This window comes from Mustela putorius, unplaced genomic scaffold (assembly GCF_011764305.1).
Source record: "Mustela putorius furo isolate JIRA1106 unplaced genomic scaffold, ASM1176430v1.1 tig00003834_pilon_pilon_pilon, whole genome shotgun sequence".
Taxonomy (NCBI): Eukaryota; Metazoa; Chordata; class Mammalia; order Carnivora; family Mustelidae; genus Mustela; species Mustela putorius.
Genome location: NW_025421987.1, coordinates 33,542,177 through 33,566,373, shown reverse-complemented (window position 1 = coordinate 33,566,373; position 24,197 = coordinate 33,542,177). Strand labels below are relative to the sequence as shown.

The 24,197-nt window shown below is 37.2% G+C and overlaps 1 protein-coding gene across 13 annotated transcripts in view; it reads right to left on the bottom strand.

Annotated features, from left to right (window-relative positions):
- Positions 1-24,197, bottom strand: part of BBX (BBX high mobility group box domain containing) — a 274,818-nt gene that overhangs the window by 65,301 nt on the left and 185,320 nt on the right. For all 13 annotated transcript variants that reach the window (XM_045088295.1, XM_045088299.1, XM_004769116.3 and 10 more), the window contains 2 exons: positions 20,413-20,608; positions 11,523-11,590 (listed from right to left, as the gene is read on the bottom strand). In XM_045088295.1, the coding sequence (XP_044944230.1) occupies positions 11,523-11,590; positions 20,413-20,608 (264 nt within the window). The remainder of the gene's footprint in view (positions 1-11,522; positions 11,591-20,412; positions 20,609-24,197) is intronic.

The following is a 24,197-nucleotide window of genomic DNA, read 5'->3' as shown; positions in this document are numbered from 1 at the left end:
AAATATTTAGGGCTCTATAATATTTATTTGCGATCTTTATTACTAACAACATTTATAGAAATACCACTGGATTTTAAAAAAAATTCTTGTTATTAATCAAGTATTCTTGTCAGGACACACACACTTGTCAGGACCTATCTCTGCCATTTGGGTGACATAATCACATAGACAGCCAACTGTAATTCAAATGTCTTGAGAGTCAAGGAATGTTGAGAGAACAGTACGATTATTCCTCTCATCTGACCCTTTTTACAAGTGAAGGAACTAAGGACCAGAGAAGTAAACAATATCTCCTCTCCCCCAACATTCAATAATCCCCTTATTCTATCACCACAAGGCATAAATATTTGTTTATTGTTCATCTTCTTCCTAGGGCTTTGTTTAATAAAGAATGTTCAACTTTGCCTGCTCACAAGGTCAACAAGTATTTTAAATAAACTAAAAAAAAGTTTGACGTGTCTTCTAAATCCTAAATCAGTGTGTCCTCTTAGTTCCCTTCCTATGTGACAAGGTTAGGAAGTCTTAGGGAAAAAGTTATGTTTTATTACAGAGAAAAACAAGTTAAAAATAGTTTTAAATAAACATATTTCTGACAATAAAATAATCTAAGTTCACTGCTGCAAATCTGAGAAAAACCCAAAAACTGAAGTACAGAAGAAAAATCGACAGTGCTATCTCCAGAAGATAAGCACTGTTAATACTTATATATATAAGTATTATATATATTCTTCCAGCTGTATAAGATAACTTCATCAAAATTGAGACGCTGTACTACAGTTAAAGAACGCTTTTTATATGATTTTTCCTGTGTTGTTAAAGCTTTTCCAATGTAATTTTAAGAGCTGCAAATGATTATATTATGTGGTTGAATCTTATGGAAACAGATGACAATCACCCAGGTTATGTTCCTAAAAATGGAATTTCTCACTAAACCTCTTTATTAGACACTTAAGATATGTTCCTCTAACATTATCATAGGTCACTGGGCAGGAACCAGCATCTGAAATTTCAATTGCCATCTCTGTATTTGAAAGAGTAACGGCCATCTTCTTCCAGTGATGAACTCGAGAAGGTGCAGAAGCTTTCTTTCATTTGCCACCTGTGGTCTGGCTGCCAAAGACCAGCTCCCTATCACTTGACTAATTGACAAATTGTATACCAAATGGCCCAATCAATGGTATTATTTACTTCCCAAGAATTTGAAGCCAAGGAGACACAAAATGCACTAAAAAGAAGGCCAACGAACTCAAAATTACTAGCCACAAAGGATTCCTTCACTGAAAGGAATACTTGAATAAAATATAGCTTTATCTAGGAATGATGAAGAAATGATGAAGAAAAATCAACACTATCTTGGTTTATAAAGAAATCATTTATGTGTAGCTCTAGATATCTTGGTAAATAATCAATAATTTTTTAAAAATCAAGCCTAGGATTAAATTAAAATTATGAAGGGTCTTAAAACTTAGTAATATAGATTGCACATGTGACAATCTACAAAAGATAGTTGGAATCAAATATATTTAGGGAGCTAAACTGCATAAAGTCTATATTATATAAATTCTTACTTCAGATAGCTATTTCACCACACATGATAAAGTTACCAGTTACCAGTTATGAGAAGATTAGTTACCCTATGGCTTAGAGTTCATATGAACTATAATAAGAAAAGTCAACTCTCTCTCCAAGTGCTGTTTATAGATTATTTGGCCATAACGATACAAGTCACAAAATTTTGAAGTTAAATGAGACCCTCTGCAAATCATTAAAATGGATGGTCATCAATACAACTTTCTATCTGAATAGAGAATTCAAATGTGAGTAATTATCAAGGCAACTGTAATCCTCCACACATTATATTAATTGGGCTATGAAATCAAGGAAGTCTACATATGCATGTTTGTGCTCACCACATACCAGATATACAGCAGATGTACAGTGAGTATCTGTTAACTGCCTTGGTTCTATTTGTGTGTGGAAACAAAGAAATCTCAATGACCTGGCCAGGAATCACACAACAAAGACTGACCAATGGTTAAAATAGCAGAACAGAATCACTAAGCTATGCACCTCAAAGATGTCTCTCAAAATCCAGTAACCTTTAACTTTACCCATAAGTTTAAGGCACTGTGAATTTAGCATATATTTTTGGTGTAAACAGCACAAATTCAGGAGCCAAGAGAACTGGGATCCTACTAGATGTGTGGTTACCTCTAGTCCATAGCAGAAATTGAAGCCAAAATGATAAGGGGCCTTGAGTGGGGATAATAGGAAGAGGGTGGCAAAAACAAAAACAAGAAACAAACAACAACAAAAAACCCAATGCCAGCAGCAAAGGCAGGGAGAGGACAGAAAAAACTGTGAACAGACACAAATGTTTTGTAAAGCACTGTGGTCTATCTAAAAGAAATTAAAGTAGAGCAAAGAGTCTCAAAGCTTCTCCTAAAGGCTTCAGTTGACTCAAGTAATTAATATTTATAACTATGGTTCTAAGTTGTCAAGATAAGGATAATTATAAAATATAGGCTTTATTAAAAGGCAGAAATGCGTGTGATACATGCTAGGCATATTTCCATCAGAAATCTCAAAATGTAAATATGGCTCAATGACACGGAAAATGTATGTATGTAGAAATTCATTCTTGTGTGCTTGACAAATAAGGCATCCAAGGCAGAGGTATACATTTGTGCATATACTGATAAATATACACATTTGTTAAAGAAATCTGGGATTATATCCACATAAAAGTAAGAGAGTATTTTGCACACAAGGCTCCTATTTAAGTTCTAGTCAGAGGGTCCCAGACCTTATCACCTTGCTATTTGTACTAATAGTACTCCAAATTACTTATTATATGGGGATTTGCATTTTATGGATAAATATCAATTCCTCAATCTCCATTCCTATGCTGGGGCCAGCGTACTTTCTAAATATAAGAGAATATATGAGTCAAAGATACCGCTTCATTAATTAAGAGGAAAGAAAAGACACCAAATAAGCAGAGGTTAAATAAAGGGAGGAAAAAAACCCCAAAAGCTTTTCCTAGAGTCTCTGAAATAATCCATAAAGCCACTAGGTGTAGCTATCTGCCCAAGTAAGAAACAGCTAAGGGGATTCTTAAAAGCAAAGTTTTGTTAATGTCCCTTAAATCCAAACTTCCCTTTGATTTAACCATAATTCTCAATAACCAGGAAAGAGTTATTATTAGCCTAATTAAGATTACAACAAAGTAGTATCTTTTCCCACAAGTACACTTGACATCATGCAAACAGAAGATACAGAAATGTGATCCCGCCTCCTGATATAAAACAAGATCACACTAGTGAGATGCAGGAGAAGTGCTTTGGAAAGCTAGGTATTAGCACCAGCCTTTTCCTCCCTCACAAGGTTGAAGACTGCAGCCCCACACAGTTGGATTTGGATAAACACAGTCAACAAAAAGGGTTAAGTGCATTGGTTTCATTTGAGCCATACAGTTCTGCCCTGCTATTTCAAACATTTGTTGATACTCAACTCCTTCAACAAATACTCAATAAAAACCCACTATGTGCCAGTCACAAAACTGCATACTGCTTTTAAGAAGCTTACATTCCACCTGTATGCATTATGTGCTGGGGAATGAAATGATAACTAAGGCAAAGTGTCTGGCCCTTAAGTGGCTTATAATCCAAGTGTGGGGGACAGCTACACAGTTAAGATGTAAGTGCACGGTGGCAGAACACAGTAGCAGGGTAAGGCCTCTGAAGACAGAGTACGGTAGGTAGCCTTCACTCCTTTTGGAATAAGCAGAAGTTATTAAGACAGTAACATCTAAGATATGCCTAGGAGAAGACACCAGAATTGTGCAAATGATGTGGTAGCAGCAGGAGGAAATGTATGGAAGCAGGTGCCCTGTGTGCTGAGAAACAATGACTTTCTCAGTGCGGACGAAGAGTAGAAGCCTGGAGTGTAGTGGGAGATGAATCAAACAGAGAAATCTGAATTCTCTGTTACAAAGTTTGAAAATTAGGCTGAAGGCAATGGGGAGCCAGCCAAGGTTTTCACTCAGTGGAGCAGCATGATGAGAGATAGGTAGTTAGATAATTCTGTCAGTGGAGTGCAGGATGACCTTGGCTGAGAAGTGACTGGAGGCAGGAGACCAATTAGAAGGTTAAAAAAATAAACCAACTGAGATGTGGGGCCCCAATTAAATCAGAGATGGTATTTGCCAGGCCCCAGTAATTGCCTGGAAGGACGTCAGGGCTGAGGGAAAGGGTCTGGACAGGGCCAGGATTTCTAAGGTCAGTGAAAGCCTTTCACTGAAAGGGTTTCAGGATGGGGGAAGGGAAAGTACGCATGCACAGGGCAGTTGTCTTCAGTGGGAGGAGAGAGTTAGGGAGAAGAGGATTCTGTTTCAGAGTTCAAGGGTAAAGATTCCTCATGATGCCCAGGGCCAGTGAACTGATTCTCACTCTCGTTCAGCCTCCCCCAGCCTTTCCTACAATTGACAGCTTTTGCCAAGTATTCTTCTCTAACAGAGTACCTGAGTGATCATTTAATTTGCATTTAATAGGAGATGTTAAATGAAGCTCTGAAATGGACTTGTGCTTAAACACAGGTGAATTAAATGTAAGCATATTACATCCAAGTTAGTCCTTCAAAATGTTTTTAAGGATTAAAATAAAGCCACCCTTAATTAAACTTAAAATTAGGTCAGAGAGAATCAGAGTGCGGAAGCACAGCACTTGGCTAGCTGACACCAGGACCCAGCCACCACTAGGCAGAGTACTGAGCTACCCTGGGGAGCATCACCAAATAACCCCGCACAGAATCGCATGCTCCCAAACCAGGAGTACACGGCCTCCGGGGTTCGACTCAGGACCCCAGGGCTACCAGGGTGACACCTGCTGCGCCTGAGTGAAGTTCTCCCATCATTCTAAGCCACGCAGTAGAGCACTAGTAGGAGTCCAGAAGGGGCTCCTGGCCACGTCTACAAGTACCTGCCACGGTAGCTGAGACAAATCACAGCATGCTCCTGCTTCCAGTTCCTCACGTGACAAAGTAGCTAACACCGGCACTCTGCCTTCTTCAGGAGGCAATGCGGAGACAGAACGCAACAGCGTACAGAACAAGCTCTTAGCCACACAGCACAGCAGCAACCACCCCCTTCTCGTCTGTCCTCTAGTTCTCCACCCTCCTCTTTCTGAGTCCCAGCTCTTATGCGGCCCACCTTCCCTGCCACCCCTCCAACCATCTCGGAGAGACTGAAGAGCCCATGCAAGTTCAGCACTGTCTGGAGCACCATGGCCTGGACACTCGGCAAGGACAGATGCCTGTCAGTCAAGCTGGGCAAAAGGACTGGATTCCATGAGCCCAGAGCCCCAGGCTGCTGATATGTGAACGAGGCGGGGCTAGCCAGCAGTTGTCAAAGTGGGCAGTGATTTCACCCAGAAAGCAAGTAACAGAAAATGTAAATCTAGGGTATTTCCTCATGAGATAGGTTTAGAAGTTAAAAAAAAACATGAAATGAAAGCTTTGATGGGACAGGGTAAGAGTTTGGGGTGGGGGGGGGCAGGGGTAGAGAATTCAGTGCATTTAAGCACAGTGGAATAGACAAATTAGTAATAGCCTAAGAAGGCACATATCAAACAGGTTCAAATGTACCAACCAATGGAAAAATAATTTCCCCTGGTTCACTTATGTCAAAAATTATAATAAAGACATGTGAATTTTAATTTTATCAGAATGTTTGTTTTAAACTTAAAACTCAGTGTGTAAAACATGGACATAATCTTTCATAACAAATACAATGGATCCTTGAACAACATGAGGGTTGGGAGAGCCAACGATAGTCAAAAATCCATCTGAGACTTTTGACTCCACAAAACCTTAATTGCTTATAACCTACTATTGCCTGGAAACCTGACTGACTAGGTAAATCCTGACACCAGGACTTTATCACACGATGATCTTGGAGAGGCTATGCAATCTCTTTAGCCTAGACAGATTATCCCCCTTTATAAAAAGGGGATAATAATAAATAATAATACACCAACCTCAAAGGGCTTGCTGGAGGATGAAATGAAATAATCCATGGAAGTGCTTAGCACAGTGTCTGATCCAGAAATCATTCACGAAACGACCCTATACAGCTCCAGCATGGTGTGCCACGGAAGAAAGGAGAAGAAACCAGATTTGGGATCGGCTGGGTGGAGGATGAATCATAAAGGCCCCGGATACCGCATGGGGACTGAACCCAGTCCTCCGGGGTTGAAATCCCAGTTCTGCACTTCAAAATAACTTTGAGAAAGTTATTTAGCCCTTCTCTGCTTCCACTTCCTCACTTAATGGCTTAATGTTTACTTGTGAAGCAGGAAGACTTAACGCACAGAGTTGTTGTGGAGATCGAGTTACTCTTCGGTAATGCATTTCAGAATGATACCAGGAATGAAGGAAGTACTCAATAAATGATAGTTCAGTGACTACTCTACAAACAAGTAAGGAGCCCTGCAGTTAAATTTAATGTTCCTGACCTCAAGTTGCTTAACATCTTCTGGATGAATCAAGACTTACACATTGTATACAATGAGAAAAAAAAATTAAAGACTTTTATTACAGAGTTTATAATAAAGAACAAAACTAAACATAATCAAAAGCTATAATGCATAACACTGACAGTAAAAGCAACGATCAGGAACAAGAGGAATCAAATTTGGCTCAACTAATCAGGACGGGCTCCCTGGAGGAAGTGAGAGATTGATGTTATGAACATGAAACAAAATATATTTAATTTGTAGTATTTAATTTTCAAGTTTCAATCATATGGAAATTTGGATATATGAACTGTTTTACTTTTGAACAGGCAGATGGTGATCAACAAAATCAGTGAAATCTCCTTTGAAGTCAGAAGTATGTGAAGAATTTGCTGTATATAAAACCCTGTACATCATTACCCCATGAGCTCCATGACGGTCCAGAATCATGTCTGGGTTTGTTCTCTGATGGGACTGGCACATAGTAAGCATTAGGTAAATACCTGCCATGTGACTGAATGTGTGAAAAGATGGCACACAGTTACTACACTGTTCACTCCTTACATACAAATTGTCTAGTCCCTTGATAATGGAAGTGTTACCATCATTTGCTAGCATCTTCTCCACTAACTTTTTATGCTAACTCAGCTACTCTGCTTAAGTCATACTTCCTATCCAGTAATTTATACCATGTATTAAAAAGTTGTCTCCTTCTCAAGCACCTCGTGATTGAGAATAAATTGTAACTGCAATTTCCTACCAGTTATCGATGGATAAGGAGCCCTGCATGTGTGTGTGCGCATGTGTGCGTATGCACATGGTGCCGTGCCAGTAACGCACGCACACGAAATCCTGTAGGACTGATGCCTTGTAGAATTTAAGCTTTTAAGTTATGTATGAAATGCCTAGAATAACATAGGTTAGTAACACTCGGAACCTGCAAGAATGCTCTTCAGGAGAGGTGAAACTGCCTTATAGGTTTTACTTAATGAATCTTCACAGGTGTCTTGGGAGTTAGAGGCAAGTGGGTATTTTTTTTTTTTTAAGATTTTATTTATTTGACAGACAGAGATCACAAGTAGGCAGAGAGGCAGGCAAAGAGAGAGAGAGAGGAAGGGAAGCAGACTTCCTGTTGAGCAGAGAGCCCAATGCAGGGCTCGAACCCAGGACCCTTGGATCAGGGCTTGAGCAGAAGGCAGAGGCTTTAACCCACTGAGCCACCCAGGCACTCCCCCCCCCCCAAGTGGGTGTTATTACTACCTCCATTTTACAGGATGAAGGACTCTACTGTCTTATTTTTTGGTTCCAAGGAAAGAATTAGGCATTGTAAAATCACAGACTTAACCTCCAATATACTTCCCACACATTTGAAAGTTTGCCTTCCATCACAACTAAATAGATACTGATGCCTCAAACCTTCTCAGCAGCTAGGATTACTCTCCTTAACTTACTACATTTTCTTTTAGTCCCCAAACCACCCTTCCTTCTGTACTACTCAGGACTTTCTGGCCCTGACTCAGGCAGGATATGGAGTGTGGTCCTTTCCAATACGGATCCATGCTGTTCTCTGTATTATGTGTGGACTTCAGTCCCTACACACTCCTTGAAACACAGCACTCCTGGCCTTTATTCCTTAAATTTTATTAAGCTTTACATTTGTATTAAAGTAACACATATAATAGTATAGACTATTTTTAGTATTGGAGAGCACTTCTACAAACCCGAGATCAGATATTATAAACTTCATTCACTGCCTTTTCATCTTTAGATAATAAATCTCTGATATGAAATGTAAGGGCCTACCTCTATTTATATAACGGCCTTCTCTTTTGCTCTTCCCAGAGTCTGACGGGAATGCTGAACAGATTGCCTCTCACGTCCTCTGTAGCCCTCTGCAGGCCTATTCTCAGCTGATCTGTATACTGTATTTTACTGATTAAGCAACTTCCATTTGGCTTCTGATTTAACTATCTTTGCAAAAATCTGATGTTCATTGGTAACATTCTTTCTGTTTCCCTCACTATTAAGAGGTATTTGTTAGGGAGACTTGCATGCTTACATTTCACCAAGTTTCAACAGAGGCCAGCTTAGTGTGGCATGTTGAGCCTGTGGTGGGGAGGAGGGTCACTCCTTTATGTCTGTCCTGCTAGTTCATCTATTTTGCTTCCTCATCCATAAGTGAATGACAAGCAGTTTTTAAAAATCTTAATGCATTTCAACGTACCCTGGAAATAAAGGAAACACACGACTAATCATTTATGTGAAAAACAAAAGAACCAAACTGTAAATACAAATTTCAGCCTTTTTATTAATCAGAGAAAAAGATAGCACAACTGAAAACTAAGCCTGCCTCAACAATAGCAGTATGTACAAATGTACACCTAATAATGCCACAAACTTATTATGGCAAAATCAGAACTGATCAGAAGATTCAGGAAAAAGACAACTCAAACATTTTCTTTGTCATTACTTCCCCATTGATAGCTCAAGAACCTACGATTTCTCTCTAAAAACTCTTAAAAGCACATTAGGGAGATCCAGGAACGATTACAGGCCAAACAAGCTTTCAATATGGAATTTTATTACTTTAGATATTAGAATATATTCAAATATATTAATCTGATAAGTTATTATTTACAGCAAGCCTACATGCCTTCTAGAATTTTTTTTTTAAACAACTATTACCTATATTAAAATTTCTACATTTAAAAATACAAACTTCTGAGGATTTTTTTCTATGTAGTTAGGTTTGAGGTTAATTAACAAAGGAAAATCTCCTCCCTTTAAGAATAGTATTTCAGAATAAGAATTCTGCAATGGCATTTAAAAAAGCCGTTATGATTAGACTTTTTACGTGGCCGAATTTTTGTAAAATGTCACTTTATTTGACTGGTCCTACCTAATAGCATAAACACATATCACAGTAATTGTTCCAAATGTCAGCACTATGAAACTTCTGTAACATTCTCTCCTTATCTCATTACCCTGATAATTTTCTTAGGAAACTCTAAGTACATATTTATTGTTCATCATCTGCCTATGTATCTGGGCCCCTACCATTCTACAACCATGTTTACATATTTGGAATGAGAAGATTTTGCAGGGAAAACAGATGCTAAATGAAGTCTACTGATGATATCTACAATATGAGCTCTCAAAATGAACCATATTTAGACACAGGTTAATTTTGTACAACACTCACTGCTTTATTGTTTCAGTATCTCGATTAGTGACCTAAATATACCTCTGAGATGAGAAGTAGGAAGCAAGAAGGAGCTATATTCTTAGAAGTGGTTCTTCAAGACCAAATGGCTGGCAACTTCTTCATTAGCAAAGATTCCCTTTTCCTATATGGTGCACTTCTTTAAGTAATTTACCTTTATAAACTACTTTTGCTCCAGAATTCTCAAAACAGTTCCCCTTCCTCAGAAATAAAAAGTTGACCACTGTTTAAATTACTTGTGTAAAAAACCTGCTGTTCTTAAAAGGGAGATCTTCTCCCTGAAGAGAGCCCAGGAAGTAGACTTTAAGCAAAGGCAGGGGTTGTAGGGCGGGGGCAGTTTTTTCTTTGACTAACATTTTTTTCTAAGTTTTACAAATATTTATTTATTTAATTTGCATGTGTTCCATGAAGTTAGAAAGAATGGTAACAGAAGCTGGGAAGAAAACACATTATAGTATAATCTGTTAGAAAAGATGATGCTGACTCTCACAACACAGTACATTCTTAGAAATCATGAGTCACGCTGTGTTGAAAAGGTCAAGTGTGCATTATTATTCCAACATTCACCTTTTGCAACATGCTTGTGATGCTCTATACCTAAGTGAGAGTCATTATGATTGCTATCAGGCAGCCATGTGTTAGAAAGAGAAATGGTTTCCGAGAATTCTATTGTGTTAGGAAGTAAAAACATGCTGAATAGTAAGTATGCAAAGGTACAAAGTGACATGTTTATTTTTCTCGGCTAAAGATTAGTACAATGTAAACAACTCCCAGTATACCAGTTTACACACATTCTTTTGCTACACCGAATCAAATGGAATCACAATAATTATGTTAAATATATGGTCAACTATTATGGATCCCAAATGTGAACTACAGATAATTAAAAGCCTCTGTGATAGAAATATCTTACACAGTATCGTGAAAATCCCTATTTAAATTAAGAGTCAACTGTACTCTGTACGGCATATTCATAACTTCAAAAAAAAGTAGAATTGAGCTGACTGCTCTTTGGCCATAAATAGTGGCTCTGGTTGGGACTCAAAAGTCTCATTCTCAAGTACCTGCGCATGGTAAAATAGCATGATCTCAGGTTAATTTGTCTGGCCTCTGTTAAATAGGTCTGGAAAAGAGAGAAATTCCACAAATGCAAAATATGCATGGTTAGCTGCTATGACCTGCCCATCAAACCATGCCAAAAATGTTTTGTAAAAGCAGCCCAATAACCACAAAGAAGAAGAGATCTCATAAAACCAATGTCATAAGGGCCTGGGTCCTTTTCATTTTCCATTTTAAAGAATAAAACAATCTTGGAATGCCATGTTTCAAAAAAACAAGTTTGGATTTATTCAGGTACCAGAAAGACTTGACAGTTAAACTCTCATGTTTTCACTAGCAAAAGTCTGTAAGAGAACGTCACAAAAGCAGGATACATTATGAATAGAGGGAATGAATCAGAGGACCCACCCTACAGACCTATGACACAATTGTGGCAAATGCTAATTATCAGTACATTCCATTTCTCTCTCTGAGGTTCACAAAACCACAAAAATCTGCACCTGATCTCTTAATTTGCGTCCTCTTGGGTTTATTTCCACCACTTCTGCTCTACTCAAGGCACACTACAAAGCACATACAGATCTTGACCAAAACAAACAAAAAGAAAGATAAAGTTTGCTTATGAGCTGTAAACAGTAAAACTACAGAACTAAGAGCATGAAAATGCAAATGTCTGTGTTTTCAAGCCTCAGTGTGAGCAGAGTGGGCAGGAATGAGGACCAGCTTACCTCTGGTGTTCCAAGAGCATGTTCTCCAGCTAAAAGCAGCATGCTCAGGCCTCCCATTTGAGTAGGATCTGAAAGTCAAAAACAAATAAATCATCAATTTACAAGCATAAAGTACATATATCCACACAGAGTCAAAAAGGAATGCTAACAAAGACTCAAAATACAATAGAACCATATAGAACTTGTTATAGAAAACTTTCAAAACCCTCGTTTTAGCAATAATCTTGCATATATGTGCTTAAGTACTCATACTTTGGTGAGCCTATTGTCTCACCATTTCAAATAACACTTTCTTCAATACCACAGCTATTTATAACATGAATTATCTCCTAATGTGATGCTTCTTGCTTTACTGAATTGGGGGGGAGTGGTTTCAACGGATTTTTTTCTTTTTAAACAAAAGAGTACTTGTGCTTGATGTCTAAGAAGTTTGAGTTTGCTTTTCTCAAATTGTTATTTCTACCATGTAAAATGAGGGCTGATAAAAAGTACCAGGCTATATGAGAAACTTTATTTAAAAAAAAAAAAAATTTATAAAAGGAGTCTTCCAAAATCTCGGGGGCTTTGTTCAAATAATCTTTAAAACTTTCAAAAACAAATTTAAATTAGAGAGTGATGTATTTTTGATATTTTCAATCTTGGGGGTATAGTCAGGTGCTTCCCCAAAATACTTTTTCATTTGAAGTGAATCCTTTTCATATTACCGAAGGCCTTTGTTTTCATTCCTTCAATAATCAACAGAAACAAAGAGAGAAAATAAAAACAGCAAAGCGGTAAATCTATAACCCAGGGTTTATGATTAAACAAGTATTAGAGAAAGAAACCTATATTCCTTAAGATTGTATTAAGCCAATTAAATCTCAAATCTGCACTGAAATAACATATATGGCAGTGCCTAACCTAACTCACTGACTGTCCTTGCGCATATAGATCATACATAAATGCATTTTTATTTTTAGGAATCTCTCAATTAAAGTGAGAATCAGGAATACTGTTGCCTGAAGACACAGAGGGGTTTTCTCTTTTTTATTTAAAAATAGGACCTTAGGTATATGCTTGGACAAGATCTGTCTTAACTCACAAAGCCATTCTCTCTCTTTTTTTTTTTTTTAAAGATTTTTATTTATTTATTTGACAGAGAAATCACAAGTAGACAGAGAGGCAGGCAGAGAGAGAGAGAGGGAAGCAGGCTACCTGCTGAGCAGAGAGACTCAATCCAAGGACCCTGGGATCATGACCTGAGCCAATGGCAGCAGCCTAACCCACTGAGCCACCCAGGTGCCCCTCACAAAGCCATTCTGATCACATCTTACATACAGTCAAAATTTTTTTTTAAAAATTGAAAAAAGAATCTGAAGTTGTTAAGAAAGAAGGAGAGGAAAGGAAAGAACAGAAAGGAAAGAACAGAAAGAAAAGGAAAGGAAGAAAGAAAGAGAAAGAAGAGGTTATTAGAGGAGAACACAGATCACCCAAAGATCAGGTGGTCAGGAAACAGCTTCATGTTGGAAAGTAGCCCCACAGAAAGATGCCATATATGGAATACACAGGAACTCTGCTGTGATGAATGGTTGTTGTAATGAGGTAAGCCTCTTTGTTGTTGTTTTAAAAATTCCATCTTTAATTAAATGTGAAGTTTAAGAACAACTGTGTTTTTTAAAATACACACAAATCTATTTAAAATTAAAATCAGGGGCAAATGAATTTAGTAGGAAGTAAAAATTTTAGTTTGGTTCTATGGGTAGCTAAATTTTACTGCGGTCATTCTAGAGATCAGGAAGACTGGGTGTTGGTTTCTAATAGAAATAAAAATGTGTTGGTTTAAATTTTAAAGTAAAATAGGAACATGCTAACATGACATTTATCAATGTGATTAGTTGTTATGTATCAATGTGATTTTGCAAGAAGTTTGCTGTATAGACAGTAAAACACAGACCAAAAAGTAACCATCATCCTTTGATTTAATTCATACTCACACAATGTTACCTAGAAACATTAAAAATATGCATATAGCATGCTTTGCTTTCTCTTTACCAAGACCTGTAATAAATTAAATTCTACACAACTTTCTCTTCTTGGAAATCATACATTTAATTTGGGATTATTCAAATCAGCATAATGTCATGTGACAAGGACTACTAGAAAAACAAAAGATTCCATGTTGAGGAAAAGCTTACACTGTCCTCTAAAGGCCCTAGGAGGACTCCCCTAGATCAAACAGCTAAGCACCATGTTACTTGTTTTTTAATTGTTAGTCACCATACAGTACATCATTAGTATGTAAGTAATTAGTATGTAGTAAGTACTACATTGATGTAGTGTTCCATGCTTCATTGTTTGCATATAACACCCAGGGCTCTATGCAACAATTCCCTCTTTAATACCCATCACCAGGCTAACCCATCCCTCCACACCCCTCTACTCTAAAACCTCAGTTCGGTTCCTGGAGTCCATAGTCTCTTATGGCTTATCCCCTCCTGATTTCCACCCCCTTCATTTTTCCCTTCCTTTCCCTTACCTAATGCCCTCCATGCTTCCTTATGTTCCACAAGTACGTGAAACCATATGATAATTGACTTTCTCTGCCTGACTTATTTCACTTAGCGTAATTTCCTCCAGTTCCATCCATGTGGACGCAAAAGTTGGGTATTCAATGCCTCCTGATGGCTGAGTAATATTCCATTGTACATACAGACCACAACTTCTTTATTCATTCATCTGCTAAGAATCTCAACTCTTTCCACAGTTTGGCTATTGTGGATCCTGCCACAGCTATGAACACTGCGGTGCACGTGGCCCTTCTTTTGTTACATCGGTATCTTTGGGGTAAATACCCAGTTGTGCAATTGCTGGGTTATAGGGTAGCTCTATTTTTAAATGTTTGAGGAACTTCCACACTGTTTCCCAAAGTGGCTATTATCAATTTGTATTCCTACAAACAGTATTAAGAGAGTTGCCCTTTCTCCAACATCCTCTTCAACATTTGTTTTTTCCTGTCTTGTTAATCTTTGCCATTCTAATTGGTATAAGGTGGGATCTCAATGTGGTTTTGATTTTAATTCCCAGGATGGTTAATGATGATGAACATTTTTCCATGTCTCTATTAGCCATCTCTGTATGTCTTCTTTGATTCTCTTTTCTCATTGTACGTCTTCTTTGGTGTCTGTTCATGTCTTCTGCCCATTTTATGATTTATTTGTTATTTGAATACTGAGTTTGAGAAGTTCTTTATAGATCTTGGATATCAGCCCTTTATCTGTAGAGTCATTTGCAAATATCTTCTCCCATTCTATGGATTGCCTTTTTGTTTTGTTGACTGTTTCCTTTGCAGTAAGCACCATGTTTTAATTAAAGGCAAGCTCATTTGCATTTATTGTTCCACAAGAGGCACAACTGGAAATTTCACAACAATGTTATTCACTATACACTAGCTTAATTAACAAAGACCTAACTGTGGGATTACCATGTCATAGAGGCTCACATAATGAGACGAACTCAAGGTGTTTTCCTTCTTTATTTTACTTTAAAGAACATTGTTTCTATAAAGCTGGCCTGTTAAGTATCTTGGTTGATGTCTAGTTCTTAAAATTTCAATTTGTAGGTACAAAAGGTAGTTTAATAAACTGTCAAAAATCATGCTAAAAACAGACATCTTTCATAGCTGTCAAAGCTTTCATAGCTTTATCTACAATTATGATTGGTTTGTGAAGAGCTATTATATGAAAAACACCTACTGATATTGATTTAGAACTGGGAGAAAAAGGCATGGAAGACAAATGGTAACCGAAGGAATTCGGTTGGCAGCCCATCCTCCATATACTCTTTTATGGTCCCAAAGATAAAAATGTTTTATCATAAAACACTTCAAATGATATAATTTGGGAAGTCTAGAGAGTTCACCAAGGTGAAGTGAAAATTGTACAATGACAGCCAAACAAGGACAGAGCTCTGTTTTGATTCTTCTGGTGTATATAGAAGCATCATTTCGGGTGGGGTGGGGGGATCCTCAGGCCAGTGTGATCCAGGAACCATCTTACCAGGTCCCATATCTCTGCTTTACCTAGAACTCTACTATAGACACCTACAAAGGAGTCACCTAAAGACTGTTTCCTCAGAATGCTGCCATTATATCAGACTGCATTTCTTAGCGTTTATTTGTTACATTATAAATCACACACTGATTTATTGAGTTCCATTTTTAACTTTGTGAGGATCCTTCATACTGTGTTCCCCTCATGGCTGTACCAATTTACAAGCAACAGCACACAAGGGTTCCCTTTTCTCCATATTCTCATCAGCACCTGCTATTGCTTGTCTTTCTGATGATGTTTGTTATAATAGGTGAGTGGTAGTATTTCATAATGGTTTTAATTTGCATTTTCCTAATGACTAGTAATGTTGAGCATCTTTTCGTGTGCTTGGTTGGCCTTTTGTACATCTTTGGAGAAATGTCTATTCAGAGCCTCTGCCCACTTTTTACTTGGTTGTTTTTATTTTTGTTTTACCATTGAGTTGTAGGAGTTCCTTACAAATTTGGGGTATTAACTTCTTTCAGATATGTGGTTAGAAAATATTTTTTCCCATTCTGTAGGTTGTGTTTTCACTCCATTGATGCTTGCTTTTGCCATACAGAAGCTCTGAAATGCAGTCTCTCACCTGTTCACCTTTTATTTTGTTGCTTGTGGTTTAGATGTCATATCAAAAAATAAATAAATAAATGAATTAATGAATAAATAAATAAATAAACCTTTACCAAAATGTATGTCAAAGAGCTTTATTCCTATGTTTTCTTCTAAGACTTTCATGGTCTCAGGTGTCACATTTAAGTCTTTAATCCACTTCGTGTTATTATGGTTTCAGATATGGGTCCAGTTTTGTTTTGTTTTTTACATGTGCATATCCAATTACCACAGGACCATTTATTGAAAAGACAATCTTTTTTTCTAAGAATTTATTGAATTCTTGGACTGTGTATGTTTGGGGTTATTTACAGGTTCTTGATTCTGTTTCATTGGTCTATCTGTTCTGTATGCCAGTACCATACTGTATTAATGACCATAGCTTTATAGTATAGCTTAAAATCAGAAAGTATGAGGCAACCTGCTTTGTTCTTCTTTCTCGGATTTCCTTGGCTATTCAGGGTCTCCTGTGGTTCCATACAGTTTCAGAAATGTTTTTTCTACTGTAAAAACCGTGACTGGAATCTTGATAGGGACTGCATTCAGTCCATAGACAGCTTTTGGTAGTATTAACAATTTTAATTCTTCCAGGAACACAGGATATCTTTCCACTTATTTGTGTCTTTTTTAATTTCCTTCTTCAGTGTCTTACAGTTTTCAAAGGTATTTTACCTCCTTAGTGAAATTTATTACTATCTTCATTGTTTTGATGCTATTGTAAATGGGAACAATTTAGTTGTTAGAAAATCTGTTGTTAGTGTATAGAAATGATACTGATTTTTCTATGTTAATCTTGTACCCTGCAACTTTATGGAATTCACTGATTAGATCCAACAGTTTCTTGGTTAAGTGTATAGGATTTTCCAAATATAAAGTCATCTGATATACAAACATAATTTTATTTCTTCTTTTTCAGTTCTGATTTTTTTAATTTATTTTTCTTTATAGCTATTGCTATAGCTAGGACTTACAATATCATGCCTGAATAAGAATGGTGAGAGTGGACACCCTTGTCTTATTCCTGATATTAAGAGGAAAATCTTTCTGCCTTTCACGATTAGATATGATGTTAGCTGTTGGCTTGTTATATATGGCCTTTATTATGTTGAGGTTTGTTTCTTCTGTTCCTAATTTGTTAAGAATGTTTATCACAAATCGATATTGGATTTTGTGAAATGCTTTTTCTGCATCTACTCAGAGGACTGTATGATTCTTTTTATTCTATTAATGTGATATATTCACAATGATTTATTTATATGAGTTGAACCATCCCCGAACCCCCACTTGATCATGGTGAATGATCCTTTAAATGTGCTGCTGAATTTAATCTGCTAGTATTTCACTGAGAATTCCTCAATCTATATTCATCAGGGATATTGGCTTATACTTTTCTTTTCTAGTAGTGTCCCTTCCTGGTTTTTATTTTTTTACTTAAAGATTTTATTTATTTGACAGACACAGATTACAAGTAGGCAGAGAGGCAGGCAGAGAGAGAGAGAGAAGCAGGCTCCCTGCTGAGCAGAGAGCCCGATGTGGAGCTCGATCCCAGGACTCTGGGATCATGACCTGAGCCAAAGGCAGAGGCTTTAACCCACTGAGCCACCCAGGCACCCCCTTCCCGGTTTTGATATCAGAATAATGCTGGCATGGAAAATGAGTTTGGGAGTACTCCCTGTTCTTTGATACTTCTGTAAGAGTTTGAAAAGAACTAGTGTTAATTCTTCTTTAAAAGTTTGGTAAAATTTACCAGTTAAGCCATCTGGTCCTGGGCTTGTCTTCACTGGGAAACTTTTGGTTACTAATTCAATTGTCTTACTTACCTTAATAACTGATTTAGGAAGATTTCTATTTTTTACTGATTTGATGTCATTAAGTTGCATGTTTCTAAAATTTCCCCTAGTTGTCCAGTTTGTTGTCATATAGTTGTTCATAGTAGCCTCTTATGATCCTATGTATTTTCCTGCTATCAGTTGTAATGTCTCCTTTTTCATTTATAATATAACTGATTTGGGTCCTTCATCTATTTTCTGTGGTTAGTCTGGCTAAAGGTTTGTTGATTTTATTTATCTTTTCCAAGAACAAACTATCTTAGTTTGGCTAACATTTTCTCTTGTTTTTCTATTCTCTATTTCATTTATTTTCTACTGGAATCTTTACTATTTCCCTTCTGCTAACTGGAGCTCTGTTCTTTATCTAGTTTCTTAAGGCATAGAGTTTGTGATATTTGTGATATTTCTTGCTTCTTAATGTAGGACTTGTTGCTATGAACTGCCCTCTCAGAACTGCTTTTGCTGCATCCCACAAATTCTGATATATTAGGTTTCCACTTTCTTATCTCAAGAAACTTTTCACTTCTCCTTTCATTTCTTTTTGATCCATTGGTTGTTCTATAGAGTGCTGTTTAATTTTTATGTGTTTTCGAATACTTCAATTTTCCTCTTGTTTTTAATTTCTAGTTTCATGCCACTTTGGTCAGAAGATACTTGGAACTTCAGCCTTCTTGAGTTTGTTGCTCGTTTTGTGGCCTAAACATACAGTTTATCCTAGAAAATATTTCATGTGTGTATGGAAACAACCAGTAAACACTGATGTATAAATGCATAAAAAATGGTAGCTTGGTGGCTCAGTTGGTTAAGCATCTGCCTTCGGCTCAGGTCATGATCCCAGAATCCTGGGATCAAGCCCTGCATTGGGCTCATTCCTAAGTGGGGAGCCTGCTTCTCCTACTTCTGCTGTTCCCCCTGCTTGTTCTCGCTCTCTCTGTATGTCAAATAAATAAAAATCTTTAAAAAAAATAAATGGATATAAAAGACATGATCACGTACGCACGCACACACACACATACAGTGACGTATTATTCAGCCACAAAAAATGAGGCAATCCTACCACTGGTGACAAAAAGGATGTACTCTGAAGACATTATGCTAACTGAAATCAGAGAAGGACAAATGCTATATGATTTTACTTATATGTGGAATCTTTAAAAAAAAAAGAAATATTAAAAAAAAATCAGACTTGTGATTATCAGAGGCAGAGAGAGGGTGGAAGGAGGAAGAACAGGAGGAAAGGTGGTCACAAACGTCTACTTACAGGATAAGTAAGTACTAGGGATATAATGTATGACATACTGCCTATAGCTGACACTGCTGTACGACAAACAGGAAAGTTAAGAGAGTTAATTCTAAAAGTTCTCATCACAAGGAGAAATTTTTTTTCTTTTTCCTTTCTTTTTATTGTATATATATGAGGAGACAGATGTTAGCTGAAGCTCTTATAATCATTTCACAATATATATAAATCAAACCAACAATCTGTAAATCCTAAACTTATACAACAATGTAGGTCAATTATTTCTCAATAAAATTGGATTAAAAAACAAAAAAGTGTTATCACAATATTGCTCAATCTCCTTTCCCAGGCTCTACATACTGCAAATAGTTCAGTGCTGTCATTTTCAAGAAAATTTGTTTTCTAATAAATAATGAAATAGGAACCATTTAACTCATCCTGGAAATTTTATCCTGGAAAATTTCTCTCTTGATTACTGCACTGCAATAGCCAGGAATAGAGAGCCATTTGCAGAATGAATATAAGTACTTTATTTCATGGTAATAAACGCTTTAGCATTCCTTACCACCCAAAGAGTATTAAAGGTCCCATAACAAATGGGACCATCTGGAACTTTTAATATGCCTGGCTCATACAGGAATGGGGGTGGATGGGAATTCCTTCTACGAAACAGCTGTCAGATCCATCTCAGATTTGTGATGGAACTATTCATATTCTTGCCCTAGATGCTTCAAATCCTCAGATGATCAACATAATTATGGCTTTTTAAGTACAATAACTTAGATACTTACTGGGATAGCTTAATAGTGTGTACATATGTGTAAGCTAATTTCTTACGTTATAAAATTCCCTGAACAATTAATCTCTGGTCTGCCCTTTCATAATGTCAATTTCAGAAATTCATATATATGTATAATGACTCTACTACTTGGTCCATACTTCCTTTAATCATACATACACATTCTATGTGTGTTGTGTTCCAAAGCTTTCAGATATGCTATATCTTTGCACTGTTTCACACTAGCTATAAATTTTGCTTTTCTCTCACTATGTATATATTACATATATATAATTTATTAAAAATAGTGCCTAAATGTTTTGCCTTGTCCTTAAAACAGAATAAGTAAAATACTGTCTTAACTCACCAGCCATTCCAAAGTTTAGCTGAGGCATTTCTTCAGTCTTTGCTTTCTTGGGGCTTGGCAAATCTCTCGAAGAGTCAGATGGGAAGGCCCATAGTTTCTTTCGTGGATTGACAGTAGGTGTTGGGGATTTCACAGGCTTGTTTGTGGTAGGACACCATTTGTAGCCAGGATTTGCTTTCATAAATGCATCTTTATACTGTAAAGAACAGATAACAGATTTTAATTAGTATACAAATTGAAAAACCTCTAATAGTCTTCGTATCTCACCCTGCTACCATTAAATAATTAATGAAAAAAATACTTCCAATAACTACCGTGGCTTTACTTATAGAAGAATGATAATCTCAGCCCAGGGTTTAGAGATAGGACATGGACTAACTACTAGAAAATTCATTTGTGGAAGATGGGTCCAGGGGCAACAAGTTTGTATCTTTTGACCCATGTATTTTTTTAAGTATACAAAAAGAGGCCTTGCCATGGAAGAGAGGGAGTTATTTGTACGGGAAAGAGCAAGGGCTTTGAAGACAGAAAGAGCAGAATTCAAACTCTAATACCTCAACTTAGGGCTAGAGTGACCAAAGATGGAGAATATAACCTCTCTGGGCCTTAATCACAGCTTCCATGAACTGGGAAAAATACCACCAATGTGTAGGCTTATTGTAAACTACGATTCACCATTTGGCACCCAATTCAATGTGGGCATGAGGGGCACATTACAAACTGTGAGTCAATACCAGAACCAGTAACCAGATTCTGCTCATTGGTAAGGACGCCAAAAAATATAATCTCTTCTTTGAAGTACCGGTGAGGCAAGTGCAGGCAAACTTAACAAAGCTGCTTAATCAGCTCTGGGGTTAACATTCTAAGATGAGTGGTGAAAAGGGGAACAAGGTAGCGAAAACTGTTTTATGACTCTTCAGTTGAGGATGCTGGACCATGTGGAGGAAAGAGGACACACACACACCTCAGAGATACTGTGGGTTTGCTTACAGACCACCGCAATAAAATGAGTGTCACAATAAAGCCAGTCAAACAGATTTCTTGGTTTCCCAGTGTATGTAAATGTTATGTTTACATTATACTACAGCCTATTCAGAGTGCAATAGCACTCTATCTTAAAAAACAACAAAATATCTTAATCATAAACTCTTTATTGCTAAATAATGCTAACCACCAGTTGAGCTCTCAGCAAGCTGTAATCACTGAACACAGATCACCATAACAAATGTAATAATGGAAAAGTTGGAAATATCGTTAAGAATTACCCAAAGGAAACCCAGAGACACAAAGTGAGCAAATACTGTTGGAAAAAATGTGCCAACAGACTCGCTTGACACAGCATTGCCATAAACCTTCAGTTTGTAAAAACCTTAAGTATCTGGGAAGCACCAACATCCCAGGATTTTGTAATAACCAGGTGCAACTACAAATGTGAACATGCTCAGAGTTGTGACGTGTGATGTTCCAATTAATCCATCACAAACCTTATGTCTTTAACTTGGAGGTTTCAACCTTCACTGACAATAGCCTCCTTTTCCCCTTATTTTTGTGACTTTCTTCTTTATCTCTTTCTGCCAACTCTGTTTCCTCCTTCCCCTTTTATGGTAATAAAACTAAGTGAAATATATTTATTGCTATTCATTATACATTGCCAAAAATGATCTAATCTAATAAAAATGTATTTTCCATGTATTCAAATATTCCATATTGCTAACTGCTGAAAACTTTATTAAATCAATACAATTGTTTCAATCCCATAAGCTTGCCCTTTAAAATGCTTGCTCTATGTGTAAACTAATTTAGTATACATTCCAAACAGCTTTTTATTTATGCAACAGGAAAAAAAGATTCTTTTTTTTTTTTTAAAGGTTTTTTATTTATTTATTTGACAGAGAGAAATCACAAGTAGATGGAGAGGCAGGAAGAGAGAGAGGGAAGCAGGCTCCCTGCTGAGCAGAGAGCCCGATGCGGGACTCGATCCCAGGACCCTGAGATCATGACCTGAGCCGAAGGCAGCGGCTTAACCCACTGAGCCACCCAGGCGCCCCGAAAAAAGATTCTTTTATCCTTGGTATAACAAAGTATATATAATCCAAATAAACTTTGCATTTTTCCAACTTTAAGAAATCATTTAAATGAAAACTGTACCATAGGTAATATAATGCAAGTGTTAATAATCAATGGTTTAGAATTATCCCCAAATTATCTTAACTCAAGTTTTTTTCTTTTTAAAGATTTATTTATTTATTTATTTATTTGACAGAGAGAGAGATATCACAAGTAGGAGAAAGGCAGGGGGGGGGTGAGGCAGGCTCCCTGCTGAGCAGAGAGGCCACTGCCAAGCTCAATCCCAGGACCCTGAGATCATGATCTGAGCCAAAGGTTAGATCGTGATCTAACCCACTGAGCCACCCAGAAGCCCCTTAACCCAAGTTTCCTGAATAAGCTTTAAAAACCACAAAACAAAAATAAAAACACCTAAGAGCTGTACTTCTGCATTTTGCTACATAGGTACATGTATAAGGAAGGTAAGCACAAAATAATGAAAAACACAGTCCCACTTTTCTTCCAAAAATAATTAAATTAAGGATGCAAGGCCAGAGCCAAACTAGAATTTACCATCACATAGCAGAATAACTCTGGAGGCATCAAATATGATATAAGAGACTCCCTGCTCTGGTGCGTTCACCTGTATGGGGGATTTACACACTAAGCTGAAGCAGACAAATGGCCTGGCCTCCTGTCTGAAGGTGGAAAGTGACAAATGGTAGGGTGAGGTGAAAATGGAGGAACAGACACAGGCATCATTCTTGTGTCCCAAGAAAAGACACACAGGCTGGTATGTCAGATGAACAGTCATCTGGACAAAGGTCACCGCTCCATAAAATGATGAAAGACTTTCAAACAAATCAACACATTTGTCATGAGAAATTTTTAAAAATTTGGAATTTTTAAAGAAGTCCCGGTTGTGAAAGATGCTGGATTAGATGACAGACACCAGTTAAGAGCATGAATTAAAGTCTGCCTTTAACTGTTTACAATCCACAATTTTTCACACAAACATTCTTTTTTTTAACGCATGGTTCATCAGCCTTCCCCTAGTTCAGGCACAAAAGATGGTCTTCCAAAGAATCTGTAAAAACAGGGAAGCTCACTATGGGCTGAAGAACAGAAGTTGAGAATATGGCCTGGAGGATGTGGGGTTTTATAGAAAATGAGAGCTGAGAATTCACTAGGAAGGTCAATACTCTGTAACTGGATTACAGTATTAATCTCTCACATCCAGATCCTTAAACTTAATGTAAATGAGCAGTAACAAGACAACATTCATTAGCTCAATCAGAAATATACTGAGCAAAAGCATTTGTGGGAGAGAGAGAAAAGAGTAACACACAGTTCTTGTCCTTTAGGAATTTAAAGCTTCCATGGAGATGTCATAAATCCACGTAAAGACACTCTTGAACACCAAGTGAAGGCAAAGGCAGAAAGAGCCTCAGGGTATGAGGATGTCTCTCTGTCCTTGGAACTGGACACCTCATCAATCACTTGCTCTGATTCAACTATAAGAAACAACAGAAAAGCTTAATCATTTGTTGTGATGAGGTTATTAGGAAAAGGATTACAGAGAAGGCTGAGTAAGGGAGAAACGGAGAAAGAGAGTATATAGTAAGAAGCAAATAGCTGAGTAAAACCGTTAGCATTCTGGTCAACTATGTGGACTAAAATCCATCATTACAGAATTTTAAGGGCCAAAGAGATGGCCCCATCCATCTGGATCTCTAGGG